The following is a 17,162-nucleotide window of genomic DNA, read 5'->3' on the forward strand; positions in this document are numbered from 1 at the left end:
GATGGCCAGTGACTAGGCTGCAAGGACACTTGGGTCCCTCTTGGGAGGTTCCTGCTGGGGAGAGAGCCCGCCCTGCCTCACACGGGCTTTCTCCATCTCAGGTGACCTCGATGGAGGTATTGTGCTGGCGCTTTCCTCATCTCATCTTGTAGATGCCCCGGCAGCCACGGGAAGATACTGTTATTCCCCCTACAAAAAAGGGGGAACTCAGCCGTAGTAATGGGAGGCAATTTGCCCAAAGTCACACAGCAAGGGCAGAGTTTGGGAGCCCGCGGGGCATTTCTGACATTCAAACCAAGTTTGGGAGAAAAAGCTCTCAGTGGATGGCGGAGTCTCCAGCAGCAGCCCTGGTATGACATAAGGGACCCTTGGGCTGGGCCAAAGTCAGTGTCCCCACCAAGAGGGTGTCTTTCTCCACTGCATGTTCCAAAGGACATGGCATGGACAGGCAACAAAAGCCCCATTGGAGAGTGCAGCTGTGCGGCTGGGGTGTTTCTTGGTTGATTTATTGGGGTGGGATGGGAGAAAGAAGGACAGAGTCTCCTTATGAATCTGCGGGTTGTTTTCCTGCCTGGGGGGAGGGCAGGGAGGGATTGGATTTCCATGCAGAGGCACTTTCTCATCTTCATCGCACAACACTAGCTCACACTCAGTGCAGACCCTCCCTCCGGCCGTGCAGTTTGCAGGACGAAGCTGCTCTTTGTGGAGCAGCAATCCCAGCTGAGCTGCCACTGGTTTACCCTCCGCTCCAGGCTCAGACCCACTTTTCCAGATTCATCCTGCCCTGGACAGGTCTGTGGACACGGTAGATGATGTACCAGTGCTGTTTTCGGAGGACACTGTGCCTCCAGCTCATTGGGCGATGCGGCCCCGGGAAGGAACATCGCAGAGGCCCTCCAGCCTCAGTTTCCTCATCTGCTGACTCAGGGAGGTGACAGCTCTCTCAGTTCACAGGCTGGATGTGAGAACCAGATGAGAACTGTGGTGCCGGAGATGACCTGGGACGAGGGGCAAAGGAATGAATGTTAACACAAAGTCTTGTTAGGCAGACAGAGAGGGGCCTCTTAGCCCCTCCTGGGGACAAAGGCGGGTGCCCCAACAATCGCCACACCTGGGGGAGGAGGGAACACCCTGCCGATCAGAACTTAGCGTGCCAACTGCAGAAGAATACAGAGGATTCCCCAGCCCACGGCGGGCCAAACAGCACAGGTACAGTAGGATCTGGAAGGTGACCCAGAACAACCTAAGGCTAATTATCATGTCATCAGCTTAAATCTACATCGCAGTGCACCCGCCTAATGGGCTTTCAGAGAGGCTCATGGGAAATCCGCATGCGTACTACGACCCAGGTTATGTAACTCCCAGCTGTCCATCGAAGTGGTGCAGTGGTAACATTCGATCCACAAGGAGGGCCAGCCTAGACACTATAAAACAGGACCCCAGACCATAATTGGGGCACTCCTGTTAGGACTGGGGCTCTGTTTGTTGTGGTGAATGTATCTTGCTCTTGCTCTGTGAACCTATCTTGTCCCTCCTCAATAAACTTCGTTTCACGTTTGCCTTGCTTTTGGTGTGTCTGGTCATTCTTCTGCCGAGAACACACCAAGAACTGAGAAGGAGATGGCCGACCCGACAGTCTCACGTGCTGACTTCCACACGACAGATTGAGGTAGGCAGCCTTCTAAGATGACCCTGAGATGGAGCAGGGACCCCTCTTAGGGGCCAGGGACCCCTCTTAGGGGCCAGCTGGGCCCCTCGAGAACAGAAATAATAAGCATATGAGAAGATCCTCAACATCGCTGATCATTAGGGAAATGCAAATCAAAACAGCAATGAGGTATCACCTCACCATTAGCCTAGCCATTAGGGTAGCTACTATCAAACCAAACAACCCAGAAAATAATGCGTTGGTGAGGATGTGGAGAAAATGGGAACCCTTGTGCACTGCTGGCAAGAATGTAAAAAGGTCAGCTGCTGTGAAAAACAATATAGTGGTTCCCCAAAAAACTAAAAATAAATTACCACATGATCCAGCAATTCTATTTGTGGGTCTGTATCCAAAAGCATTGAAAGCAGAGTCTCGGAGAGATATTTGTACATAGCAACATTATTCATAATGGGCAAATGGCGGAAGCAACCCAGCGTCCACCAGTGGATGAAAAGATAAGCGAAATGTCATGCGTAAGTACAGGGGAATATGATCCAACCCTACAAAGGAAGGAACTTTTGACACATGCTACGGCATGGATGAACCTTGAGACATTATGATACATGAAATAAGCCAGGCACAAAGGGACAGACACTGTGTGATTCCACTTATATGGGGTACCTAGCATAGTCAAAATTATAGAAAGGAGAATGGTGGTTGCCAAGGGCTGGGAGGTGGGGGTAATGGGGAGTTAGTGTTTAATGGGGACAGCGTTTCAGTTTCGTGAGATGAAAACAGTCGTGGAAACAGATGTTGGTGATAGTTGCATAGTGTTATGAATGTATTTAATACCACTCAGATGTACACTTAAAAATGGTTAAGATGGTAAATTTTATATATATTTTAACCCCCGCAAAAAAGGGGCAAAAAAAGCAAAGAGATCTGGCAGGGGGAGGTCAGAGAGATTTGGAGCATCGTTTTGCATTTTCAAGCAGCTCATTTGAAGCATGACAAGGACTCAGTGTGCTCTTGCTGGCTTTGATGGGGGAGGGGATAGATCCATCATGGAAGGAATGCAGTGGCCACTCCAAGATAAGAATGACACCCAGGCCACATCCGGCAAGAAAACATGGACCTCAGTCCTAGCCCCACGGGAACAAATTCTGCCAACATCCTGGCTGAGCCTGGAAGTCAATTTTCCCCTGAGTCTCCAGATAAGAGCTCAGAGACACTTTGACTTTGGCCTTGTGAGGCTCTGAGACAGGAACCCAGTCAAGCCACTGGCCTTCTGGCCTCCAAGACTGAGAGATAATAAAGCGGAGTTGTTTTATGCTAAGTTCCTGGTAATTTATCACTGCAGCAAGAGAGAACAATACAAGCTCTTTACATACTAATTTTAGATATGTTGTAAAGTATCTTTTTCAAGTGTGTCATTTGTGCTTTTAAACTTTACCCTTAATTCCATTTAATTTTCCCAATTTCATTATCAGAGGGTAAACTCGAGTTCCATTTTGGGGGTGTCCCTTGAAGTCACCCCCATGTACCCAGTACCTACATGCATCAGAATCATCCTGAATCCTTGTTAAAACACAGATTCCTGGGCCCTGCGCCCAGAGTTTCTGATTCAGCAGGTCTGGAAGTGCCCAAGCTGTGCATTTGGGAAGAGTTGGTTCGAGACCGCCCACTGCTGACGACGCACCGCTCCCCCGCCCTCGGGGCGTCCTCCAGCCGCAGGTGCCGCCCCTCCCCGGGTCCCTCCCCGGGTGTTAGAAGGTGAGCCCCGCCTCCGGGGGCGTGACTCTCGAAGCCCCGCCCCACGCACGAGACCTCCGTTCTCATTGGCTGGTAGTGAAGAGCGTCACGTGCGGTGCTCCGCGCTCCTCCTCCAAACGCCAGGGGCCGGGCGCTGCGCCTGCGCAGTGGGGGCGGGCGCTCGCGGGACCCGAGCTTCTGTGAGGGTCGCGTCCTGAGCGTCGGATGGCGAAGCCCGGGGCGGAGTCGGACCCCCTGCTGGGCCGCGCCCGCGGCGGCAGCGGCGACTGCCCGGCGGGGCTGGCCACTTGCCGCAGCGTCCAAGCCAGCCCTGGTGAGCGGCCCGGGCCCGGGACAGGGGAGCCTGAGAGGTTTGGAGCATCCCGGGCACCGGGTCGTGCGTGGGCGTCCTGCGGCCACCGCAACGCGCGTCGCGGCCGGGCGCGCCCACACCGGCCGGGCCGAGCGGGCGCCAGCGGAGCCGCTTGTCTGAGGGCGACTGGGCTGCGTCCGAGGCCCCGGCCCGGGGTGCGGGCGCAGTCGGGATCGCGGGGCGTAGACCTGGGGCAGCCCCCTGCGGGCCGGGCCGGGCCCACACCCTGGAAGCAGAACTTTTATTTTTTTCTCGTTTCTGACGGGGAAAGCTGAGGCTCAGAGACAGCGTTACGGTAGCCAGGGTCACACAGCCAGTGAGTGGCCGAGCTGGGATTCAGCCCGGCTGGGAGCGACCTGCCAGTCCTTTCTGCAGCGCCGCTCCTGGTCCCACTTCCGTGGGGTGGGCCCGGGACCGGGCTGCGGTGGCTGCGGCTGCTTGCCTTGCGCCAACCCCAGCGTCCTCTCCCCACCTCCTCCCTGCTCTTCCTGTTTACCTCCTGGCTGAAGATTGCTGAATCCCTTCGGGGAGGGTGCGGCCATCCATCCCTGGCTGACATCTGTGGGATTAGGTGCTGAGTTAGAGGCAGAAGGGGCTCAGCTTCATTTTGCAGGTGCGGAAACTGAGGCCCAGAGATGCCCCGAGACCTGCCCAAGGTCACAGCGCTCTGTTCCGGTGCAGCTGCTGCTAGTACCACTCTTGGTGTTGGTGCCCGGGCCACTTCCCTCTCTAGACTCCTTTTTCCTCCTCTAACTGGAGGGTACCCGGTTGGAATCATGGTCCCCACCCACTGGTCTGTATCCTGGGCCCATCCAGGACCTGACAGAGTTTGATGATAAAACTAGAGGCCGAGGTGGCCAACCCTGTCTGCCCACCTCAGAGGCTGCCCCCAGGAAGTTCTGCAGTTGTCTCCTGGGACCAGTCAGGAATGAGGTCTGCAGGGACAAGGTCTTGCAGGTCCCTTGACAAGACATGTAAGACATGGCAGTGTTCAGGGGATGCAGACTTTTTCTTTTTTTTTGAAACAGAGTCTCACTTTGTTGCCTAGGCTAGAGTGAGTGCTGTGGCATCAGCCTAGCTCACAGCAACCTCAAACTCCTGGGCTCAAGCAATCCTCCTGCCTCAGCCTCCCGAGTAGCTGGGACTACAGGCATGCGCCACCATGCCCTGCTAATTTTTTCTATATATTAGTTGACCAATTAATTTCTATTTATAGTAGAGACGGGGTCTCGTTCTTGCTAAGGCTGGTTTTGAACTCCTGACCTTGAGCAATCCGCCTGCCTCGGCCTCCCAGAGTGCTAGGATTACAGGAGTGAGCCACCGTGCTGGGCCTGACAGACTTTTGAGTCTGGAGGTCTAGGTGCATTTCTGGGGCTGCCCCTTCCTGGCTGTATGACCTAAAATAGGGGCATTGTGAGAATTCAGAGAGATGCAGAAGTTGCCCTTAGCACAGGGCCCAGTGGGCCAGTGTGGGGTGCCGATGGCCGCCCGGGGTAGGAGTCCATTAGTTATTGCAGGTCCTGGCCCTGGCAGAGCAGGCGTCTGGCAGATGAGACCTGCTCTGTTGAGATAGGGGCCAGGGCTTGACAGTGTGGCTGGCAAGAGGGGACTCTTGTTGGGGGGGCTCTTTGTCCCCACACTGTGGCCTCGGTGAGGGCTTCTGAGAATGTGCACAGGACACTCTGTGTTCTGACTCTTCTTGTCCAGGGTGTCTGGCTGGGCTCACGCAGCACGGGAGCAGTGGAGACTGAAAGGCTCATTCAGTCTGTGCCACCGCCTGTGTGGGGCTCTGAGACAGGGGCCCTGTGCTCTGGGTTCACAGGTCCTGCTGCTACTGGGTGCCCTGAGGACCCCAGTGGACCCTGCAGTCGGGTCCTTCTAACTCAGCCCCAGCTGATGTGGCCATGGCCAAAGGTTGAGAACAGTTGCTTTCTCTTGTTCCTGGGTCAGAAAACACCCTTTGACTGATTATGGAAAATTCGGAGGATAAGGGATTGCTATGCCATGAAGCTTTTAGACTAATAGGAAACATTTATGAAGTGCTTGCTTTGCAAAGCACTCTGGCTTCAGTAGCCAGTTCAATCTATGTGTAACTCCTGTTGGGTGGGGTCTGTGAGGAACCAGGGCACAGAGGGGTTGAAGGACTTGCCTGGGGTCATAGAGGACGCTGGCCAGGGCCCTACAGCAGGGCAGGTGGAGCAGGTGCAGCCTGGAACAAGAGGGGAGCGGAAGTTTAGACCCGGGTGTTGGGGAGCAGAGGCTTAGGGCAGGGAGATCAGTCCAGGGCTGAAGTGTGGGCTATAGCCATTGAGCCCCCGTTGTCTTCTGTGCTCTGAGGCAACATTCTGACCTGCTGTGCCCCAGTGGGGTGATGGGTGTGACCTCAGGGCAGGGTGAGCTGCCCCAGGGGAGTCCCTGGACCCACAAGTTGGAGGACGGTGCTCCTGGCAGAGGCCACAGCCTGGGCAGGGGCTTGGTGGCTTTGGAGAGCAAGGCCTTGGCAGAGCCAGGTTTAGAATGTGAGTGGCATGGAGGGCGCGAGGTGGGGAAGCATCGGGGGAGGAGGTGAGTAGGTGGACCTGGGGTGCCAGGCTGTGGGGGGAGTGTGGACCTGCCCAGTAGGGCCCTGTGGAAAGCCATGATGTGCTCCTGAGTGTTTGTGACGAGATCCTCAGGCTGCTGCAGGGTGGGGCACCGGGCAAAATTGGGTGGCCAGACCTAGAGTTTTAGAAAGCAGCAACCAAAAAGCCAGGCATAAGGGAATCATGAGTAGCTGCTAGGCAGTTTCAGGGGTGCCCCCCCCCCCTTTGCCTGTGATGGCTTGCATGGGTGGTTGTGAGCCTCTTCCGCAGTTCTGGGACTGGAGTGATTCCCGGGCCCTTGGCTGACTTTTCTTGTCTGAGATTTTGTCTCTCCCCAGGGAATTTGGTAATGTGGGGACTCTAGACCACCTGCCCTCCAGGCTCCACTCAGGGCTGTTCATTTACTCAAGGGCTGTTCATCATGGTGTGTCCGAGCCCTGTGCAGGCCTGGGCTGTGTAGCTACAGCAAGGAGCAAAACAGTGTGGCTGCTGTTCACAGCTTTCCCAGACGCTTTTAGGGGATCCCACCACCTTCGGAGATTCTTGGGAAAACATTTCGGAGTCCTCGGGGTGAACCTTCTGGTTGTACATGTGGGGAAACCGAGGCCCAGACAGAGGGAAGGTGCTTGTTCTAGGTGACACAGCAAGGCCGTGGCGGAGCCAGGATGGGGTCCAGCCTCCTGCCTCTCTCTCCAAGGTCACCCACATTTCCGATCAGTCCCTGTGCCCAGCTGCCTCTGCCTCATGTCCCCCTGTACAAGCCCTGGGACAGGAGCAACTGCCTCCCCAGGGATGACGGGCAGTGTGGGCTGGCACCTCATCTCCAGGCCCCGACCTGTGAGCTGCCCAGGGCTCCCAGGCCACCGGAAGTGGGACGTCAGCCTCCCGGCTGCTCTGCTGCTGTGGGCCTTGGCTCCCCAAGCTTCCCCTCTCCCTTTGTTGCACAGCAGCTTCTGCTGGGGGTGCCCAAGCCCACCTGCAGTGATGACCCAGTGTGCCGGCTTGCAGTTCCTGGGCTGGTGTGTTGGGACCTGGCTTTTCTGCCGCCTGACTTTTCCGGAAGGCTCCTCATAGTCAGGAGCCAACTGCTACCCTTGCCCAGGCCCGCTGGGAGACGTTGTGCCATGACAACTCAAGTCTTTGGTTGGTGGCCGCTGCCACCCTTTGCCAAGGAGGGTGCTGGCAGAGGCCTGGGGGACTCGGATGCTGCCTGGGTGCTGACCCTGGGGTCACCTGATCCTTTGGACTGTGATGTGCAGGGATGGGACCTTGGTAGTTTCAGTGTTGGAGAGGAGTCAGGGCGGTACCTTCTGGTTCTAGAGGTCAGCTTTACATGTCAGTGTTAAATCCATGGTCTCCTTTGACAGAGTGTAGGCAGGACACTGGGTACAGCGTCCTGGCAAAGGCTGCGTGGGATTAGGCAGAAGAACAGTGATGGCAGTCGGTGGTTACTGAGCATGCTCCATTTCCAGGCCTGGCAGGGGGCTCCTGCACTCCCACCTTGCACCTCATGGCACCCTCTAGGAGCTGAGCGGGGCAGCCATTCCACCCCCATTTGACAGAGGAGGAGACACCCACAGTCTCCATGCCGGCAGGTGGGAGAGCCGGCCCTGAACCCCAAGTCTGGTCCAAGGCCCTGCAGAAGGTGCTGCTTCTCCTGGGCGCTGCCGGGTGCGTGTGCTGTCCACGCAGAGCTCTGCCCCCTGGGCCTGGTTCCTGTGCACGCACGCATCGGCTCCTCACCTAGTTTGGGCCCTGCCTGGGGCACCCGCAGTGCTGCCAAGGAGGGGTCCTGTCTTCTGGACACACTGCAGGGTGCAAGGCATCTCCTTCCAGATGGAGCCTTGGAAGGAGCCGCAGCCAGTTTCTATTCTCGGTCATGACTGTGCTGTAAGGGTGAGGCCACGTGATCCCATTCAGTAGCCCAATGTGTCCTCTTGGCCTGCAGGTGCTGTGGCCAGCTGGGGCCTCCGCATCGACCAAGCTGTGGTCTTCATCGAAGACGCGATTAAGGTGGGTGGCACCTGCACGCTGTGGCTGGGTCTGGGTGATGGCTGCCTGCTGGCCAAGAGGGGCCTTTCTGGCCCCTCCATCCTGCATTGTCCTGGGCCAAGGCCTCAGTTGCTGGACTTTTGGTTAGGATAATGGTGATGGCTGGGCCTTGGGCACGGCTCTCCTGAGTCCCCCGAGGGACGTCTTCTGAGTCCTGGAACCATTTGCTTCATTGACTTACCACTTTCCAAAGCCTGTCATGAACCACCCCATTCTAGGTCCTAGGTTGGGGGGCCAACCTGAAAGATGACCCAGTTGCCCTGGGGCTGGGAGGGTCGGCCTTGCAGGTAGAAGAGGGCCTTGTGGCAGACAGAGGACTCAGCTATACCTTCAGCAAATGCTCCCTGAGTTGTTTGCTCAGTGTACCTGCTGGCCCTGGGTGTCTGGCCCTCAAGGAGTGCTTGGTTTGCTGGGCACGCCTTGTAGCTTGTAATGGTCTGAGCCCGCTGGGTCAGGGCAGGCCTTGCCCACGTGCTGAAACAAGCCCTGCTGTCTGTAGCCCATCTCCCCACTCGGCCTGTCTCGGGGGAAGGGTGCACTGCCTGAGGCCGTGTGGTGAGGGGCACGGGCAGGGCACACAGCGTGTGCAGCACCCAGGGGATGCTGCTCATGCTCCTCTGTATGACCTTTTGTTTCCAGTACCGCTCCATCAACCACCGCGTGGACGCCCGCTCGCTGTGGCTTTACCGGTGGTATTACTCCGACCTGTGCCAAGGGTGAGGATGCACCCAGGCTTGCTTGGGGGCGGGAGGCTGGCCTCACTTGTGCTGGGGACCACAGCTGGCCTTGGGCTGGGCAGGCTCCCTTCCCCACAAGTGCAGAGGAGGCCGAGCCCCCTCCTCCCTGGAAAGGGGCCCAGTATGTAGCTGGAAGGGCTTGTTTGGTGGTGGGGGTTCCTTTGCAGAACACTTAGATCAGCCAAAAGCAATTGAGTTGTAAGCAGATCAGTGGTATTTGTAGTCATGATAGTCCACAACCCAAGCAGTGCTAGCTCCTGTCTGGACCGGTGAAGTCAGTTCTGCTCATCAGCCTCTTGACCACAGAGGGCTGAAGTTTCTTGCATTTTAACTAGTTTTGTCCTCTTTCTAGGACTTTGAACTTCGCTATTTACTTGATCCTGTCTTTGGCTTTTATTGAGACTCCCTCTTCGCTCAGTAGAACAGCGGACGTGCGCTACCGCTCCCCGCCCTGGGAGCCTCCGTGCGGCCTGACGGAGAGCGTGGAGGTGCTCTGCCTGCTGGTCTTCGTGGCCGACCTCTCCACGAAGGTGAGGGGCGCCAGCCCAGGCGCCGTGGCCCTCTGCACTCCCTGCACTGGCCCTGGCCATCCTGCCCCTGACCATGTCTTTCCTCATGGATTTCTGATGCTGCTGAGCTGGCTGCCAGCTTTTGGCTGCACTGTGACCCGCTGAGCAAAAGCCAGGGTTTCCTGGGCAAGTCTGGGCCCTGCCGCAGAGGCTGTGTCAGCTCTTCTCAGAAGTCTAGGCTGTGTGGGGCTGGGGTGGTGGGGTGGCACAGCCTAGTAGGGCCTCTGGGGACGGTCCAGGGTCTGGCAATGCCACTGTGAGGAGAGATCCGAACAAGTGAGGACCAGGTGGTCTCTACACGGCTCACCCTGCCACCCCCAGGGGAGGAGGAAAGGACCTGGGCGGGGCAGAAAGGGGTCTCTTGCCCACACAGCAGCTCCTGCATGTCCGACTGGATTCTGTCTGTGACCCACGTCCTTCTGGAAGCTGGGGATGTGCCCTCCCTTGTTCATTTGAGCTTCTGAGCCTTGTCAGAGCCTTAGTGACTTTCCAGTGAGGCTCAGGGTCCGGTGTGGGCCACACGTTCTATTGCCCGATTCCAGCGCTGTGGTCCCAGGGCTGCCACGTCCACATCCACATCCACGGCGTGAGGTTGTGCCCCTGGCTGCTGCCTTCCACAGGGTCAGCCCTGCTGCTCCTCGGCTTGGCCTGTGGGCTCGAGTGGCCTCCCAGTCACCGTCACGTGGTGGCTTTGTCTAGTGCTGCCTGGCACTCCCCTGTGGGAGGGATGGCTTGTGTGCTGACTGAGGGGTGTGGCTGGACCCTGGTGTGTGTCATTGCAAGCCATGGGCAGTTTCTTGTTTCTTCATTTTTAGCCCGTTGTGTGATTAGCAGGTTTGGGGGTTTTAAACTGGAACTGAAACTGATGAGAAGTTGTCATTAGCATTTTTTGAATGATTGGCACTTCTGTGAAGTCTCAAAAGGTGACAGAGAGCATGTTTGCAAGCTGTGACCTCTGGAGGCAGGAAGGCCATTACAAAACTATTCCCAGTTTTGGGGAAGCTGAGGTCAGAGAGGTTAGGTGCTGTGCCTGAGGGTACACAGCAAGTTGCTAGTCACTGAGACAGGCTCTCTGGCCCCTCATCCCTGCGCAGCTCCTGCTTCTCCACAATGTCACGGGGACGAAGCTCTGTGTGCTCTGTCCGCACTGATCCCTGCTCGTTCCCACTGACGCCCTCCAGCTGGCTGCAGGGCCAGCGTCTGTGTGGCTGCTTGCTGGCTCACCCCCATCTCTCTTGCAGGGCTACCTGTTTGGGCGGGCCCATTTCCAGAAGAACCTCTGGTTGCTGGCCTACCTCGGGGTGCTGATTGTGTCTCTGGTAGACTGGACCGTGTCTGTGAGTCTCCTTTGTCGGGAGGTAGGTGATAAGGCAGGGAGCCCTGCTAGGGTGTGGGCGTGAGGTACAGCTGCCCAGGTGAGCAGTGGGATAGGGGTCCACGGCCTGCAACTGCCTGGCACTGCTTACTTTCTGTGGAACTTACGTCCCCCATTGGTCTGGGAGCCTAGTCCCCACCTTGCAGCTGCAGACACTGGGGCCGAGAGAAGGCCTGAGGGTCCCGGTGAAGGGAGGACATGGGAGCAAGTCCCGGGGCCCCAATCCTCAGCTCTGTACTTTTCAGCTGAATTCCTCAACTGGCCGAGTCCCCCATGAAGGCAACACCCAGGGCCTCACCGTGCCCGATAGTTGCATGCCCAAAGCTTTGTGGGGCCTGGCAGTGTGAAAACCCACTTTCCCGCTGCCCGCGAGCCTCTCCACTGCAGAATGTTTCCCCTCAGAGTGCCCAGAATCACCTCTCCGTGGTCTGGTAGGACGGAGCTGGGCAAGGTCGGTGTGCAGCCAGCAGTCCCCATCAGGGTCTGTCAGGGACGCAGAACACCCCCCCCCCCCAGCTGCTTCAGTAGAGAGAATTGAACATAGGGACTTAGGTGTTAAGTAACCAAAAAAAGTGAACTGGGAACCCAACGGAACACAGCAGAACAGCAGGAAGCAGCCCCTCCCCTGGGCTGGGGGAACGCAGGGAGAGGTTGGGGTTATTAGCACCTGGATGCCCAGGGGTGGGGCCCATAGAGCTGGGACCCTGCCCTCTGCCCTCCGGGAAAGGGTGCTGCCCCGTGGGTGCTGGGGCCTTCTGGAGGCCTGGTGACGTTGGTTCCAGGAGTGCTGACCAGGGAGGCTGGAAGCTCTGGGCTCAGCCAATAGGAATAGCCCGCGATAGGAAGGGCGTGAGCCGCATCCTCACCTCCTGCCTGGAAGCCTCCCCCAAGGCCCTTGCTGGCAGCACCTGAAAGCTGCTGCAGGGGAGAGAAGTGGTGGGGTGTCAGCCCCAGCAGCACAGCTGAGCCGGAGGGTGGGTGGAAGGCTCAGCTTCTTGGTCTCCACAGCCTCCTCCTGTGTCCATGCACGAAGCTTCCTGCCTGCTAAGATGCAGCCCTCCTCCCTGCAGAGGGAGGGGCTCCCATGCCCTCCCCAGAAAGGGGAGAGGGGCAGCCCAGCAGCTGCCATTTCTGAGTCACGGGCACGGTACTGTTGGCCTCTGGATGTTCTATGACTTACAGGCCAAACTGTAAACTACCACTGGGAATCCTTATGTGAAATTAGGAGGGGCAAGGAGGGAGGACAGAGATTCATTAATATACATAGACACATGTGTACGTAACCAGCTGGGGAGAAAACATGTGTAGCTAACAGTGCTGGTTTTGCTCTGGCTGTGGGCCTTACTGCTATTCCTAACCCTTCCTGCCATCCGCTCCACGGTCCCTTTGCCTCATCCACTTCCCCAGGTGGTCTGGGTTCTTCACCCTCATTCCTGAAGGACTGAGTCCTCAGTGGTCCTGGTTGTTTTTGATGGCTGGAGTTCTCTGCTAATTTTTCCTGTTGGATGTGGAGTAGTAAGAGATGCCCCAGAAGACTCCCAGCCTGCCCTCTTTGCTGCTCTCGGGGGCAGCATCTGTCATTGGAAATTGGAATCCTTCACCCCCCAGCACATCAGCCCTGTTCCATGAACAACTTGTGGTCTAACCCAGTGGGTCCAGCCGGAATCATCCCCCTCCGGAATGGATAGTTCTAGACCAGGGGAGCGCAGAAAGGTGGGCGTGGGAAGTGGAGATGCTGCCACTTGCATCTCCTCACCTGGGTCCAGTGAGTCCTGGCTGGGGGAGGAATAGCCCTGCCGAGTGGCCAGGGGTTCAGAGCCTGTGCTGTGCTCTGTAGCCCACAGCTGGCAGCGTCACTGAGTCTCCCTAAGACTCTTGCATCCGTCCTGCAGGCCAGCTGCTGTCGAGGAGTACTGGGCAGCGCTGTAAGATGCATTTGACCTGAAGTGGCGTTTGCAGGGCTGTGAGGTGGTGGCTGATTCCCCACCAAGTTCATCCAAAGCATGATGGATGGGTGCCAGGATGGAAAGGAACCCAAAGCAATGCTAGGAGAGGCAGCACTGCCACTTTATGCAGAGACAGCAGTGGGGGGCAGCCAGCAGGCTATGGCTGGTAGGCCTGGGGTGGGCTGGAGTGGCGTGGGGGGCCTGCTTCTCTGGGCCCTGCGGGCTGGCAGAGCCTGGCAGCCGTCAGAGGTGTTGGTTTTGCACAGGGAGCTGACAGGGCGAGACTGGAGCTGAGAGCTTGGATTTGAGATCGACTGTGGGAGGAGCCCAAAGCGTAAACGTGATACTTAAAGTCACAAAGATGGATGAGCTTGAGTCAAGGGTGTAAGGCTAGAGGGAGGAGATGAGGGGTGCAGGCAGTGGGGACTGGTTGGAGGCTTAGGGAACGTGTGGGCAGCCTATCTGGTGCTGAGAGCACGAGGCAGGGCCAGAAGGCGTTTGTGGGTTTAGTGACCTGGAAGTTAGTGTGGGTGGGTCCTGGTGCCTGGTAGAGGAGGATGGGTTGGGACAGGAGCAGGGAAGTGTGGAGTGAGTGAAGGGGAGAGGAGGGAGGGTTTGGTGTGAGTTGAAGGTGTGGTCACAGTGGGGGAGTGGGGAGGTGACAGCCAACCCTTAGGAGGGCTGGGTGGCTTCCAAGAACGGCAGGTGGTGGGCTGTACAGGGGCCCACAAGGAAAGCGGGGAAGGAGGGGATGGTGTGTGTGAGTGTGGGGAGTGCAGTGTGTGAATGTGGGGGTGGGGGACTCTTGGGGACAGTGTCTGTCTCTGGGAAGGGAGGAAGGAGAGGAGTGGTTGAGGGAAGAGGCAGGGACAGTCCCCTGAGAGGTGGGCAGCAGCTTAGTGGGGGTGTGAGGGCAGTTGGGTGCTTTGAGGGCAGGCGGCAAGGGCTGGAAGGAGGCACGCCAGCCACCACTGTTTCTGGCTGTGCCCTGGGTGGGCGTGGGGGGACAGGCTCTGGCATGGACTGGGACAGAAGTGCTGGGTCGGGGAGCCTGAGACCACAGTGCCCAGGAGTCAGAGACACAGGTGGCAACAAGGAGGGAGAGCGGCAGCATGTGGCCTGGGAAGGGCCTCAAAGCCAGTTCTGGAACCCAGGCGCCCGACTCTGAGCCCGGGGCTTGCAGGGTGGCCCCGGGGGCACTGGGGTCTCTGGTCCGTTTGCCCCCATGGTGGCAGGTGTGGGGTGGTACTTAGGACACAGGCGGGTTCTCAGTCGCCCGGTTCTCTCACAGCCCCTGCGTGTCCGCCGGCTCCTGCGCCCCTTCTTCCTGCTGCAGAACTCCTCCATGATGAAGAAGACCCTGAAGTGCATTAGGTGGTCGCTGCCGCAGATGGCCAGGTGGGCTCTTGAGGCCTTCGGGGTGGGCCATGCAGTGTGGGGCTCCTCCGCAGCTGTGCTCAGACCTGGAGGGGGTCCGAGAGGCCCCCTGGACGCTCTCCAGCGCCGGCTCCCTCCGGGCTGGTGGGGAAGCTGGTGGGTGGGCGTCCTGGGGCCTCTGGTTCCAGTTTGAAGGTTGGGAGCCCTGTGAATACTCCTCGCAGTGGGTCTGCTTGTCTCCTGTTGCCCCGTGACCACCCCCTCCCCTCTGCTGTCTCCTGCCACTCCACGTGGTGTTGGCATGCCCTCAGTGTCGGCTTCGTAGGGCCGAGCTGCTCCTGATGTGGTTCCTGCACCAGCAGAGGGCTGGGGCTCTTGCCTGCATTCCAGGCCCAGCCTCTGTCCAGCCTCCACCCCCCGGAAGCCCCATCCTCTCTGTCCTTGCCAGTGGCCGTGCCACTGTGTCCCCTGTGGTTCCTGTGCCTGACCGCCTCACCACCCAGCCCAGAGTGATGGAAGCGGCCACTCTGCTCTGAGGGTCCCTGGTCCTTCATGCTGCTGCTTCTGGGGCCCCCGGGCTTGTGTCTGTCCCTGCCAAAGAAAGGGGGTCCCACTAGCCAGGACCAGGCCTGTCCTAGACCCCATGGCTGAGCACGAGGCAGGTGCCTGGGGGAGAGGGCGGGACCGAGCTGCTGCCGTGTGTGCTCCCCTCCTGAGCCTCGGGCTGTGGGTGGCGCTCTGTCCTGTGCTGAGTGCACGTGTCCTCCCCCAGTGTTGGGCTGCTGCTGGCCATTCACCTGTGTTTCTTCACCATGTTTGGGATGCTGCTGTTCGCTGGCGAGAAGGTGAGGTGCCTGGCGGGCCTCGTGATGGGATGGATGGGCTGGGCTGGCGTCATCTGTGCTCGCTCGCTTAACCCAGTGCAAGCTCTGTGTGCTAGTTCTTGGCCCAGGTCTGCAGAGATTGAGGACCAGGTTAGGCCACCTGCCACGAGACACCCTTCCCTTCCTCCCTCCCCATCTCCCTGTCCCCCTTCCAGCCTCCCTGCTCCTCCCACCCAAACTTTGTTCCTTCCTCTCCCTCCCTCTTGCCCTCCCTTCCCCCTCCCTCCTCCTTCCTGTGTCCCTCCTTGCCCCTCCCTGCTGGGTGGTTCACTGAGGGTGATTCTGCTGGTTCATCCTCCAGCCCCTGTCACACCTGCTGACACCTGGCGTTCCCTGCACCCCTTCTGGACTGCAGCTCCCAGTCCTCCTGGATTGTGACACTGGCTTACTGGGCTGGCCCCACCCTTGAACCCTCTTCCCGCTCTTGTCTCCACATCCTCTTCTCTAGCCGCCTTGGCACCCCCCTTGCTGCCCCCCAACCACAACCTGCGATGCCACGTGTCTGTCCTGTGCTGGCCAGGGTCACTGTCCTCCTCAGTGTCGGGGCTGGTGCTTCTCTCCAGCTTTGTCCTGGGAATGTGGGTGGTGCTGGGCCAGGGCTGGTCTTCACGAGTCTGCGGTAATATTTGGGGTTGAGGCCGTGCCACCCAGGAAGGGAGGACTGAGGATTGCGCCTTCTAACCCTAGATGGAAGCAGTCAGCTCTGCGGGGCCGCAGCGCCTATGCGCGTACGTGTGTATCTGTGTCTGTATGTCTGCAGGGGTCTCTGTGTGTGTGTATTTGTGTGTGTCTGTGTGTGTCTGGGTGGCTGGGGCACCTGGGCTGCTGTGGGGGGAGTAGCCGATGGAATCTCAGTGATGGCTGCGGTCACTGCTGTTTCCCAGAGCTCAGGACGGGTGGCCAGAGTCGTCTTGGGGACTGGAGGTGGTGACAGTCTTGGCCTCAAGACTGAGGCTGTGGGCCTGCATCCCAGAAATGCTGAGTGTCCCGAGGTGCCTGGCAGGGTTGGCTTCTCCTCCAGGCTTGGGTTTCTGCCCCAGGAGGGGAACTGGCTGCGCAAGGCAGGTGTTGTGCGATTGTGGGGGATACGGCTGCTCACTGTGGTCTTGCCAAGAGCCCAGTTCTTGGCCCGAGGGTCCAGTTCTCTGCAGCTCAGAGGAGCATGTGGTGGTGGCTGACTTGTCCTGGGTATCTTGACCTTGGCCATTTTGCTCACTTGTCAGCCTGGCCTGGGCGGGGGGGAGCTGGGCCTTGCCCCTGGGTGGCCCTGTTCAGCATCTCCTGGCTCCTGCTGGCTGAGGGAGCCCTGACCTTATAACCCCTGTGTCCCCTACCCCTGTAGTGGTTAGGTCACCTGTCCTTGGGGCCCCTGACTAGGCAGACCAGGGGGCAGTGCCATGTCATATATGAGGACTTGGAGGCCCTGGTGATGTGTCCCTGGGCCCTGAGGCAGGAAGGGCGGCCTGCACAGCAGAGAGTGATCATCGTGGGTGGCTCCTGGCAGGGGCCTGCTTGCAGAGTTGGCCCTTGGCCGGCAGCTGGGAACTTGTCTTTGAAACGGTTCCTAAGTGATGAGATTGTTTTGTGTGTTTGCGGGCTGAATCCCACTGTACACCTGACCCCATGGTTTGTACGGCTAGTCTGGCTTACAGTGGTCACCTATCTGGCTGGGAGTCTGCGGGCTTGGCCGGCAGAGAGTGCCTACTTACCCAGACCCTAGGGCAGGGATCCTCAAACTGTGGCCCGCCAAGGACATTTATCCGGCGTGCCAGGTGTTTTTGCCACCGCTGCCTGTCCTGCTTAGCAGCCGACTTGTCCTGGGCCCACAGTGCGCATGTGTGGAATGTGCGCCGCACTCTCCAAGGGC

General features: G+C 58.4%; 1 protein-coding gene across 11 annotated transcripts in view; it reads left to right on the forward strand.

Annotated features, from left to right (window-relative positions):
- The first annotated feature begins 2,807 nt into the window (after positions 1-2,807).
- Positions 2,808-17,162, forward strand: part of TPCN2 (two pore segment channel 2) — a 32,119-nt gene continuing 17,764 nt past the window's right edge. For 2 of the 11 annotated variants that reach the window (XR_012918903.1, XM_076001719.1), the window contains exons 1-7: positions 2,814-3,734; positions 8,304-8,368; positions 9,047-9,123; positions 9,497-9,674; positions 10,955-11,071; positions 14,326-14,432; positions 15,184-15,256. Coding sequence is in view for 7 of the 11 variants with exons in the window: in XM_076001719.1 (XP_075857834.1) it covers positions 3,626-3,734; positions 8,304-8,368; positions 9,047-9,123; positions 9,497-9,674; positions 10,955-11,071; positions 14,326-14,432; positions 15,184-15,256 (726 nt within the window). In the remaining 4 variants the exon portion in view is untranslated. Of the gene's footprint in view, positions 3,735-8,303; positions 8,369-9,046; positions 9,124-9,496; positions 9,675-10,954; positions 11,072-14,325; positions 14,433-15,183; positions 15,257-17,162 lie in introns of all 11 variants that reach the window. The other 9 variants (XM_012757679.3, XM_076001720.1, XR_012918902.1 and 6 more) reach the window with 9 other exon arrangements.

Source organism: Microcebus murinus, chromosome 4 (assembly GCF_040939455.1).
Source record: "Microcebus murinus isolate Inina chromosome 4, M.murinus_Inina_mat1.0, whole genome shotgun sequence".
NCBI lineage: Eukaryota > Metazoa > Chordata > Mammalia > Primates > Cheirogaleidae > Microcebus > Microcebus murinus.